This window comes from Bombina bombina, chromosome 8 (genome assembly GCF_027579735.1).
Source record: "Bombina bombina isolate aBomBom1 chromosome 8, aBomBom1.pri, whole genome shotgun sequence".
In the NCBI taxonomy this organism is placed as follows: domain Eukaryota; kingdom Metazoa; phylum Chordata; class Amphibia; order Anura; family Bombinatoridae; genus Bombina; species Bombina bombina.
This window is the reverse complement of record NC_069506.1, coordinates 179,239,270-179,251,367: the sequence shown is the minus strand read 5'-3', so window position 1 is coordinate 179,251,367 and position 12,098 is coordinate 179,239,270. Positions and strand designations below refer to the sequence as shown.

At 34.9% G+C, this 12,098-nt stretch overlaps 1 protein-coding gene across 4 annotated transcripts in view; it reads left to right on the top strand.

The window, feature by feature from the left end:
- Positions 1-12,098, top strand: part of MYBPC2 (myosin binding protein C2) — a 199,812-nt gene that overhangs the window by 49,721 nt on the left and 137,993 nt on the right. For 2 of the 4 annotated variants that reach the window (XM_053690755.1, XM_053690756.1), the window contains exons 3-5: positions 8,177-8,206; positions 9,288-9,365; positions 10,974-11,122. In XM_053690755.1, coding sequence (XP_053546730.1) covers positions 8,177-8,206; positions 9,288-9,365; positions 10,974-11,122 — 257 coding nt within the window. The remainder of the gene's footprint in view (positions 1-8,176; positions 8,207-9,287; positions 9,366-10,973; positions 11,123-12,098) is intronic. The other 2 variants (XM_053690757.1, XM_053690758.1) reach the window with 1 other exon arrangement.

Here is a 12,098-nt window from a genome sequence, read left to right as displayed (position 1 = left end):
CACCGCAACCTACATTATCCCTATGAACCCCTAATCTGCTGCCTCTAACACCGCCGACCCCTATATTATATTTATTAACCCCTAATCTGCCCCCCCCCCAACGTCGCCGCTACCTACCTACACTTATTAACCCCTAATATGCCGACCGAACCTCGCCGCCACTATAATAAATGTATTAACCCCTAAACCGCCGCACTCCCGCCTTGCAAACACTATAATAAATAGTATTAACCCCTAATCTGCCCTCCCTAACATCGCCGCCACCTACCTACAATTATTAAACCCTAATCTCGCGTCCGCAACGTCGCCGCTACTATAATAAATTTATTAACCCCTAAACCTAAGTCTAACCCTAACACCCCCCTAAGTTAAATATAATTTAAATGAAACGAAATAATATTCCTATTAATAACTAAATTAATCCTATTTAAAACTAAATACTTACCTATAAAATAAACCCTAATATAGCTACAATATAACTAATAATTACATTGTAGCTATTTTAGGATTTATATTTATTTTACAGGCAACTTTGTATTTATTTTAACTAGGTACAATAGCTATTAAATAGTTAATAACTATTTAATAGCTACCTAGTTAAAATATTTACAAAATTACCTGTAAAATAATATTCCTATTAATAACTAAATTAATCCTATTTAAAACTAAATACTTACCTATAAAATAAACCCTAATATAGCTACAATATAACTAATAATTACATTGTAGCTATTTTAGGATTTATATTTATTTTACAGGCAACTTTGTATTTATTTTAACTAGGTACAATAGCTATTAAATAGTTAATAACTATTTAATAGCTACCTAGTTAAAATATTTACAAAATTACCTGTAAAATAAATCCTAACCTAAGTTACCATTAAACCTAACACTACACTATCATTAAATTAATTAAATAAATTACCTACAATTACCTAAAATAAAATACAATAAAATAAACTATTCTATAATACAAAAAAAAACAAACACTAAATTACAAAAAAAAGAATTACAAGCAGTTTAAACTAATTACACCTAATCTAAGCCCCCTAATAAAATAAAAAAGCCCCCCAAAATAAAAAATTCCCTACCCTATTCTAAAATACAAAAGTAATCAGCTCTTTTACAAGCTCTTAAAAGGGCTTTTTGCGGGGCATTGCCCCAAAGTAATCAGCTCTTTTACCTGAAAATAAAAATACAATACCCCCCAACATTACAACCCACCACCCACATATCCCTACTCTAACCCACCCAAACCCCCCCTTAAATAAACCTATCGCTAACCCCCTGAAGATCATCCTACCTTGAGTCGTCTTCGCTCAGCCGAGCCGAATTCTTCATCCAAGGTGCGCAGAGGAGGTCCATCATCCGGTAGAATCTTCATCCAAGCGGGGCAAGAAGAGGTCCTCCATCCAGTAGAAGTGTTCATCCAGGCGACGTCTTCAATCTTTATGCATCCGGAGCGGAGCCATCTTCAAAGGAGCCGACGCGGAGCCATCCTCTTGAACCGACGGACTAACGACGAATGAAGGTTCCTTTAAGGGACGTCATTCAAGATGGCATCCCTTCAATTCCGATTGGCTGAAAGAATTCTATCAGCCAATCGGAATTAAGGTAGAAAAAAATCTGATTGAATTGAAGGGACGCCATCTTGGATGACGTCCCTTAAAGGAACCTTCATTCGTCGTTAGTCCGTCGGTTCAAGAGGATGGCTCTGCGTCGGCTCCTTTGAAGATGGCTCCGCTCCGGATGGATGAAGATTGAAGATGCCGCCTGGATGAACACTTCTACCAGATGGAGGACCTCTTCTTGCCCCGCTTGGATGAAGACTTCTACTGGATGAAGGACCTCCTCTGCGCACCTTGGATGAAGAATTCAGCTCGGCTGAGTGAAGACGACTCAAGGTAGGGAGATCTTCAAGGGGTTAGCGATAGGTTTATTTAAGGGGGGTTTGGGTGGGTTAGAGTAGGGGTATGTGGGTGGTGGGTTGTAATGTTGGGGGGGTATTGTATTTTTATTTTCAGGTAAAAGAGCTGATTACTTTGGGGCAATGCCCAGCAAAAAGCCCTTTTAAGGGCTGGTAAAAGAGCTGATTACTTTTGTATTTTAGAATAGGGTAGGGAATTTTTTATTTTGGGGGGCTTTTTTATTTTATTAGGGGGCTTAGATTAGGTGTAATTAGTTTAAACTGCTTGTAATTCTTTTTTATTTTTTGTAATTTTGTGGGGTTTTTTTGTATTATAGAATAGTTTATTTTATTGTATTTTATTTTAGGTAATTGTAGGTAATTTATTTAATTAATTTAATGATAGTGTAGTGTTAGGTTTAATTGTAACTTAGGTTAGGATTTATTTTACAGGTAATTTTGAAATTATTTTAACTAGGTAGCTATTAAATAGTTATTAACTATTTAATAGCCATTGTACCTAGTTAAAATAAATACAAAGTTGCCTGTAAAATAAATATAAATCCTAAAATAGCTACAATGTAATTATTAGTTATATTGTAGCTATATTAGGGTTTATTTTATAGGTAAGTATTTAGTTTTAAATAGGATTAATTTAGTTATTAATAGGAATATTATTTTGTTTCATTTAAATTATATTTAACTTAGGGGGGTGTTAGGGTTAGGGTTAGACTTAGGTTTAGGGGATAATAAATTTATTATAGTAGCGGCGACGTTGCGGGTGGGAGATTAGGGTTTAATAATTGTAGGTAGGTGGCAGCGATGTTAGGGAGGGCAGATTAGGGGTTAATACTATTTATTATAGTGTTTGCAAGGCGGGAGTGCGGCGGTTTAGGGGTTAATACATGTATTATAGTGGCAGCGAGGTCCGGTCGGCAGATTAGGGGTTAATAAGTGTAGGTAAGGTAGTGGCGACATTGGGGGGGGCTGATTAGGGGTTAATAAATATAATATAGGGGTCGGCGGTGTTAGGGGCAGCAGATTAGGGGTTCATAGGGATAATGTAGGTGGCGGCGGTGTCCGGTCGGCAGATTAGGGGTTAATAAATTTTATTATAGTGGCGAAAATGTGGGGGGGCCTCGGTTTAGGGGTACATAGGTAGTTTATGGGTGTTAGTGTACTTTGTAGCACAGTAGTTAAGAGCTTTATATTCCAGCATTAGCACATAAAGCTCTTAACTACTGACTTTTTTTGGCTGTAGAAGTCTTGTCGGTAGAGGGTCTGCCGCTCACTTCTCCCAAGACTCCAAATACCGGCGTTAGGCAGATCCCATTGAAAAGATAGGATACGCAATTGGCGTAAGGGGATCTGCGGTTGCCTGGAATCGTGGTAAGGAAGTGAGCGCTAGACCCTTTCCTGGCTGACTCTAAATACCAGGGGGAAGTAAAAAGCAGTGTTAGGACCCCTTAATGCTGCTTTTGACGGCTAACGCCAAACTCTAAATCTAGGCGTTAGTTTTCAGAATATTATGGCTAGATTACGAGTTTTGCGTTATGAGCTGTGCAGTGCTAACATGCAGTTTATTCTCACCGCTCACTTACCTGCAGCGCTGGTATTACGGGGTTTTACAAACCCGGCGTTAAAAGGCAAGAAGTGAGCATAGAGCAAAATTGTGCTCCACACTGCACTCCAATACCAGCGCTGCTTAAATCAGCGGTGAGCTGGTTATACGTGCTTGTGCACGATTTCCCCATAGACATCAATGGGGAGAGCCGGCTGAGAAAAAGTCTAACACCTGCAAAAAAGCAGTGTATAACTCAGTATCACAGCCCCATTAATTCCTATTAGGAAACTACATTTATGTTTACACCTAACACCCTAACATGAACCCCGAGTCTAAACACCCCTAATCTTACACTTATTAACCCCTAATCTGCTGCCCCCAACACCGCCGACACCTACATTATACTTATTAACCCCTAATCTGCCGCTCCGGACATCGCCGCCACCTACATTTTATTTATTAACCCCTAATCTGCTGCCCCCAACATCGCCGACACATTATATTTATTAACCCCTAATCTCCCTCCCCCAATGTCGCCGCAACCTACCTACATTTATTAACCTCTAATCTGCTGCCCCCAACGTAAATTTATTAACCCCTAAACCTAAGTCTAACCCTAACCCTAACACCCCCTAACTTAAATATAATTAAAATAAATCTAAATAAAATTCCTAAATTATTCCTATTTAAAACTAAATTACTTACCTAGAAAATAAACCCTAACCTAGCTACAATATAACTAATAGTTACATTGTATCTAGCTTAAGGTTTATTTTTATTTTACAGGCAAGTTTGTATTTATTTTAACTAGGTAGAATAGTTCTTAAATAGTTATTAACTATTTAATAACTACCTAGCTAAAATAAATACAAATGTACCTGTAAAATAAAACCTCACCTAAGTTACACTAACACCTAACACTACACTGCAATTAAATAAATTCCCTACATTAAATACAATTAAATAAATTAAATTAAATTAGCTAAATCACAAAAAACCTCACTAAATTACAGAAAATAAATTTAAACAAATTAAACCTAAGCTAATAGCCCTATCAAAATAAAAAAAGCCCCCCCCCCAAAAAAAAAAAAAAACCTAGCCTAAACTAAACTATCAATAGCCCTTAAAAGGGCCTTTTGTGGGGCATTGCCCCAAAGAAATCAGCTCTTTCACCTGTAAAAAAAAAATACAAACAACCCCCCAACAGCAATATCCACCACCCATACAACCAACCCCCCAAATAAAAGCCTAACTCAAAAAACCGAAGCTCCCCATTGCCCTGAAAAGGGCATTTGGATGGGCATTGCCCTTAAAAGGGCATTTAGCTGTATTGCTGCCCATAGCCCTAACCTAAAAATAAAACCCACCCAATACACCCTTAAAATATCCTAACACTAACCCCCGAAGATTCACTTACCGGGAGAAGTCTTCATCCAAGCGGCAAGATGTCCTCAACGAAGCCGGCAGAAGTGGTCCTCTAGAAGGGCAGAAGTGGTCCTCCAGACGGACAGAAGTCTTCATCCAAGATGGCGTCTCTTAGACTCCGATTGGCTGATAGAATTCTATCAGCCTATCGGAATTAAGGTAGAAAAAATCCTATTGGCTGATGCAATCAGCCAATAGGATTGAGCTGGCATTCTATTGGCTCTTCCAATCAGCTAAAAGAATGCAAGCTCAATCCTATTGGCTGATTGGATCAGCCAATAGGATTTTTTCTACCTTAATTCCGATAGGCTGATAGAATTCTATCAGCCAATCGGAATCTATTCTAGGGAATTTATTTAATTGTAGTGTAGTGTTAGGTGTTAGTGTAACTTAGGTTAGGTTTTATTTTACAGGTAAATTTGTATTTATTTTAGCTAGGTAGTTATTAAATAGTTAATAACTATTTAATAACTATTCTACCTAGTTAAAATAAATACAAACGTGCCTGTAAAATAAAAATAAACCCTAAGATAGATACAATGTAACTATTGGTTATATTGTAGCTATCTTAGGGTTTATTTTATAGGTAAGTATTTAGTTTTAAATAGGAATAATTTAGTTAATGATAGTAATTTTATTTAGATTTATTTATTTACTTAGGTTTAAAGGGTTAATAAATTTAGAATAGTGGCGGCGACGTTGGGGACGGCAGATTAGGGGTTAATAAATGTAGGTAGGTGGCGGCGATGTTGGGGGCAGCAGATTAGGGGTTAATAATATTTAACTAGTGTTTGCGAGGCGGGAGTGTGGCATAATATGTTTATTCTAGTGGCGGCAATGTCCGGAGCGGCAGATTAGGGGTTAAAAATTTTATTATAGTGTTTGTGATGCGGGAGGGCCTCGGTTTAGGGGTTAATAGGTAGTTTATGGGTGTTAGTGTACTTTTTCGCACTATAGTTATGAGTTTTATGCTACAGCTTTGTAGTGTAAAACTCATAACTACTGACTTTAGAATGCGTTAGGAATCTTGGAGGTAGAGGGCGTACCGCTCACTTTTTGGCCTCCCAGGACAAAATCGTAATACCAGTGCTATGGAAGTCCCATAGAAAAAAGGCGTTACGAACTTTACGTAAGTCTGTTTGCGATAAGGCCAAAAAAGTGTGCGTTGCCCCTAAACCTGCAAGACTCGTAATACCAGCGGTAGTGAAAAAGCAGCGTGAGGACCTGTTAACGCTGCTTTTTCATCTTACCGCAAAACTCGTAATCTAGCCGTTAGTTTGCTGCACTATTCGGTATTTGTTTACACTAGTTTAAAACGAAACTAATATTCAAAACTAAACTAAATATTCAGTAACATTTACATTCATTTTTGTGAAAAAATTTAACCTGTAGTTTGGTACTTAATTATAGCGCATTGGGGGAAGAACTGGGGTACACAGAGCCCAGCGATACACTAATAGGAGGTTTAGCAAGGCGGATCCCAGAGCATGCGATAATGGACCTTCTTTTAGCGAGACCCTGGGCTCTGTGAATAAGGGTTGGGATAAGTGTGGCTCCCCGAGCGTGTTATAGGTAAATATCTCACCTTTTAAAGCTAATTTAAAGAATACTAAAATATATATTAATGAATTTTATTAGTATATACAATATCCCACAAAAGTGAGTACACCCCTCACCTCAATTCAGACAGAGCATATAATTTTAAGACATCTTTTAAATTCACTTCTATTTTCAAAAGTACTTTGTTCTCTTGGTATCCGTTGTTGAAAATAAAATATGTACAACTCCTACATTAGTAGGAGCTAGCTGGTGATTGGTGCCTGCACACATTTGTTTCTACTGATTGTCTGACTAGATGTGATCGGCTAGCTCCCAGTAGTGCATTGCTGCTCCTTGAACAAAGGATATCAAGAGAAGGAAGCACATTTTATTTAGAAATAAATTGCAAAGTAGTTTAAAATTGTAAGTTCTATCTGAATCCTGAAAGAAAAAAAAATGGATTTCATGTCCCTTAAGATCAAGAACATGACCACTATAAATTAGACTGACACTGAGATTTGTTTGTCTGCTGTTTTGTTTGTATGCTAGATCTATGCTTGCAATGTTGTATTTGTCCTGAAAATTTTGCTTTGTCTTAAAAAATATTTAGCAGAAGGAATGCAAAAGTGAAATAACTGAGTAAAATGTATTCTCCTTGTTCCTTTTAAATAACATTCCTTATTAAAGTTTAAAGTGATGGTAAATCCAAGTGTAAAACAAACACTAGGATTTACCATCACTAAGAATAAACATTAGTTTCTCTCATCGTTATGTAAAAAAACTATGTAAACTCACCCTATCTGTCAGCAAAGTAGATTGATAGATAACTCCGCGGCTTCGGCCGCCCACGGCACAGTGCTTTCTCCAGTGAGGTGAAGTTTTCACCTCTAGACCAATAGCCATGCTAGGATGTCAGTTGACACGCACAGCTATTGGTCAAGCTGTGGAAATGTCACCTCATTGAAGAAAGGAGAGGCTGTGTTAGCGATCTGCTTTGCTGACAGATAAGGTGAGTTTCACATTGTTTTTTACATAATGATGAGAGAAACAAATGTTTTTTTTTAGTGATGGTAAATCCTAGAGTTGGTTATAAGCGTGGGTTTACCATCACTTTAATCATAACTATAAACACTAAAATTATTGATTTTTTTAAAAAAATGGCATTGGCTTTGGAACTGGGAACAAAATACATGACTCAGTGGCAATAATGAAATAATGAATCTGCATGATTGTAATTTGCAACCATTTCTTATTGGCATAATGCATTGCTACGTTTGCTGCGCTTGTTTGATGTGCATACATTTCTATATACCCATTGTTTATCAAGCTTTTTAAATACATGGAATCACATTGTCTGTATTGTTTTATTTCTATGTTTTATTGCATGACTGTACTGTGTATTGCCATTTTGATATGTGTTTGGTTGTCTTTCTTTGTCTTGTGCATGTTTGCATGGTAAAATTGTGGAACTCATCATGCAAGTCACTAAAGAACCAAACGCGTGGGGAGATGCTGTTGAAGATACATTTTGGAGCGGGTATGATGTTATTCTGGTCATTGTGGAAGACATTGAAAGAACACTTCATCATGGCCACAAATCAGTGGGTCTTCAATTTTCCACGTTATTTATGCTTCATCATGTAAACAAATAGGATAACTACGTACAGCACTGGTAGAGAATGCACCATGTATATCCACTGTTTTCTGTATTTGCTTATGAATTTCCATTTTTTGATTTACAGAAATCCTCGATGGAGAATTGCCACCAGATGGTAAGTTCTGCTATTATTAGAAAACAACTTTTCAACATATAGTTCATCATCCTGAGGTCATGTGTGACAACCTAGGGCAACTGATGAAGATGCGTTGCAATCAGAATGCGTCAGTACTGATATATTGTGGTTGGTCGTACAGTGAATGAAGTCAAAACAACACATTACAAGTTTAAGGACATTTCATTTCAAGAAAAATTGCTACAAGATCTTGGTCCTGAATAACAAAAATCACAAGACAGCAATGATTGAAGCAAGAAACATTGCCTAGTTTCAATTAAATGATAATTCAGTATGATAAATTTTGGCGATGGACCAGACTTTGGAATCAGTGAACAAAAACATGAACTTTCACCAAATGACAAAAGAAGATGTTGCTATGGGTCCTCTTTTGGATAATCATTGGATTAGGACTTAAGCCTCAAAACTAATTTATAAAATAACCTCCACACTACAAAAGCTGGTGGTGAGAGAATGAATCACCAGAAAATTCCGGTGGACCAAGGACTTTTTTAAAATTTATTTTTTATTTAGATGTGACGAAAAAGCAAGACATTTTAAATAGTAATTTAAAATCATATTTGATAGACAGTTGCCTACTTCTTCAGCCACATCTTAAAATTAAGTTGGTTAATATGTGAAATGTTTTAACTCTTTATTTTGCCCTGACAATAAAGGAACTATTATCTATTGAACATATAGAATTAGCAAAAAAAGCCCAATATCATCTCTCAAAATTAAATTTATATTATACATTTTTTTTTGTTATTAAGCAATATATATTTTAATACTGATGTACAGTATATTTCACTAATATTGAAAAAAATATGTTAATTTTATTTTGAAACACCAGTGTATTACAAATTACAATTTTGTTTTCTTTCCACTAATATAATTTACAGTTTTGAAATTGAAGGCCTTAATTGATTATAGCTTTAGTAATAGTATATGTGTATATACCAAAATCCAAAAAATATCTATAATTTGTGGAATACCAGTAAATGAAATAACTGTTCTGGTGTTAGTATCTGAAAAGTTTAAATTTTTCCAATTGTTTAATTTTTGTATTTTTTTTTTATAGATACTAATCCTGAAGAGCGCACTCCAGAGCTAATTGGGCTCTTTATTGTTAAACCTGAAAATGTGACTGTGGAAACTGGTATGTGTATATTATTATTTGTATTTAATAATTGGCTCCTTGCTTAATTATTTAACATAAACATGACCAGCATTAAGTATACTGATTTCTATAATTTAATACAATTACATATAGACTATAGAATAATGCAACTTGGGATGTTAACCAATTCATTTTAAGTTCTATGGATCTCTGTTGAGCAATCATGAGGCACATTAAGGGATTAATTACACTGCAGTCTCTTCTGTTCATGTGTGTTTCACAATTTTTCAATCATGTTTGTATTTTTACAATACAAGGATCAATCTCTGCAATTATTATTATTGAAAAAGGATGCCAACACTTACTAGTAATAGTTTTAAAATATAAGTGCTAATCTTCTTGCCTAGTATGAATACTCTATTATTATTATGAGCCTCCACACCAGTGCTAATTATTTTTTATTTATTAACCATATATAAGCTTAAATATATTTCTGTGGAAATAATGCAAATATAATGCATAATAATATACTGCAAACTCTAAGTTAAGTATGTGGCAAAATGCTATAACAAGGATCTTACTTTTTAATAACATTACAACAATAAATTTGTCTCCATACCATAGCTCTACTGCAGCATAATGGTACACACTTTAGCCAGGATCTCTGAAGTCCTGTCAATTTACAAGATAACAGTTGTGCCTTTACTTGGGGCATATTATATATTTTTACTTTGACTTATCTGCCAATATCTGTAATATATAAGAAGGAAGATGATCATCCTATTTGTTTTAGCAAACATTTTCTAAAGAGTGATGGACATAGTTCATCTTAAATTCATATTTCCTTAAACAGATCACAAAAGTTGTTTTTTTACATTGCACAAAAATTATAGAAGCGTGACAGACAATATTAGGCAAACACAGGAGCATTACATTGCAGAATTACAGTAAATCTTTATGTGAATAATTAATCTCACCAATGCCTCCAATTATGTATAATTTTCAGTGGTAGTACATGATACTATCTAAATCCAAAGCACAGTATAAAACAAGAATTTATTTTATTATTTCTTCTCAGATGCAAGATATCATGGTGAAATTCTTAATTATACTATTTGTTTGTAGCCACTTATATATTAGTTGTAAACCGGCCTAAAACACAGATGTGATAATAATATAATCTCTAGGACTTGTATTTGCAATATGTTTCTTAGTCAAGCTTATCTCCTATGCCTTAATACTTAGATCACCACTGTAGAGAACAGTTTACTGATTCTGAATCTATATAGGATTACATATGCCTGCCGCTAGCTTCCTATTGTTCAGGAAGATATCTTGAAGCTCTTTTTATGTCTCTCACAGTGTGCACTACTTTTAACATTTTACAAACTGGAATATGTTTTGTATTAGTATGATTGCAGAGTATGATTGGTCATAGTATAATAGATCTTAGTCTTTAGAAACAGACAATGAACATGAAACCAACATCAACATGTTCTAACACTTCAACAAGTAACACAATGGTTTTATATTAACAAAAAGACAAAAAAGATAATTTTTATATAATTTTCTTATATAACATACAAATCTATGTAATATTATAGGTAATGATATCTTTTTTTCTTTCTTTTTTTCTCTCCCTCAAAGGGAAAGATATTTTGATAAATGCTTCTGTAGATGCCAGTCAGCTCACTGTGAAACCTGGAATAAAATGGTTTAAAGGCAAATGGCTAGAGCTAGGAAGCAAAAGTGGAGCTCGATTCCAGTTCAAAGAAACCTTTGACAAAGAGAAAAAGGTACAGAGACAAGTTTAAATACATCTACTCTCAGCTAAAAATATTTTTTTTATAAAGTTGTTTTTGGATTTTTCTTTCAAACTAGGATTTTAGAACACTATATAGTGCTTTAAATAAGCACAATTTATATATTATCTTTTGTTATTAGGCTCTGCTTGGTATTAAATTGTTTTATTGCTCTGCTTACCTCATAAAACCGTAGACTATGTTCAGGCATTTTCTTTACAATATCAATTTATGTTTAGTATATTATAACTATAGTCAGGTACAACATATATCTTTACCGTTCCTAACTGGCAGAACTGATGTTCTGAAGTAAATATATATATATATATATTATTTATATATATATTGCCGAAGAAGTGCACTCTCACTCATGGTCATCAACGGGGTGCAAGAAATGAGGATATCCATAAAAGACAATAAATCTCTTCACAAACTATACAATTCATGCTTTATTATGTAATGTTTCAGGGATACACTTTCCCCTTCATCAGACAAGTTTTTATTTGTGCAAATCATATTCTTATACACATAATCTGCCCACCAATGCTGTGAAACCAATCAGTTTGTGCCACAATTATCCTTATATATAACACAAACATAGGATGAGATTCCTTTAACACTCAAATAGACATATATATAGTATAATATTTTGGCACAACATACTTCATATCTTTTTTTGCTTCATTATTGCAAATACCTCAAGAACCGTTTACTCGGTTCGGTGTGCGATGTCACCGGAAGTGACGTTATCTGGTATAGAATAACCGAAAGTGACATTTGCTTTCTACAGAATGTTTTAGAGGGAAAACTTACAAAATAACATATAAGGTTTCCAGTGTCATTGTCTATATTTTTAGAATAATTTTACTGGACTGTACAAATAAATACTGGACGCAACCATATCAGTGTAACCAATTTGTTTACTTTATTGGAGAACTGTTGATGATTAATTGGTTTATTTAAGTCAATG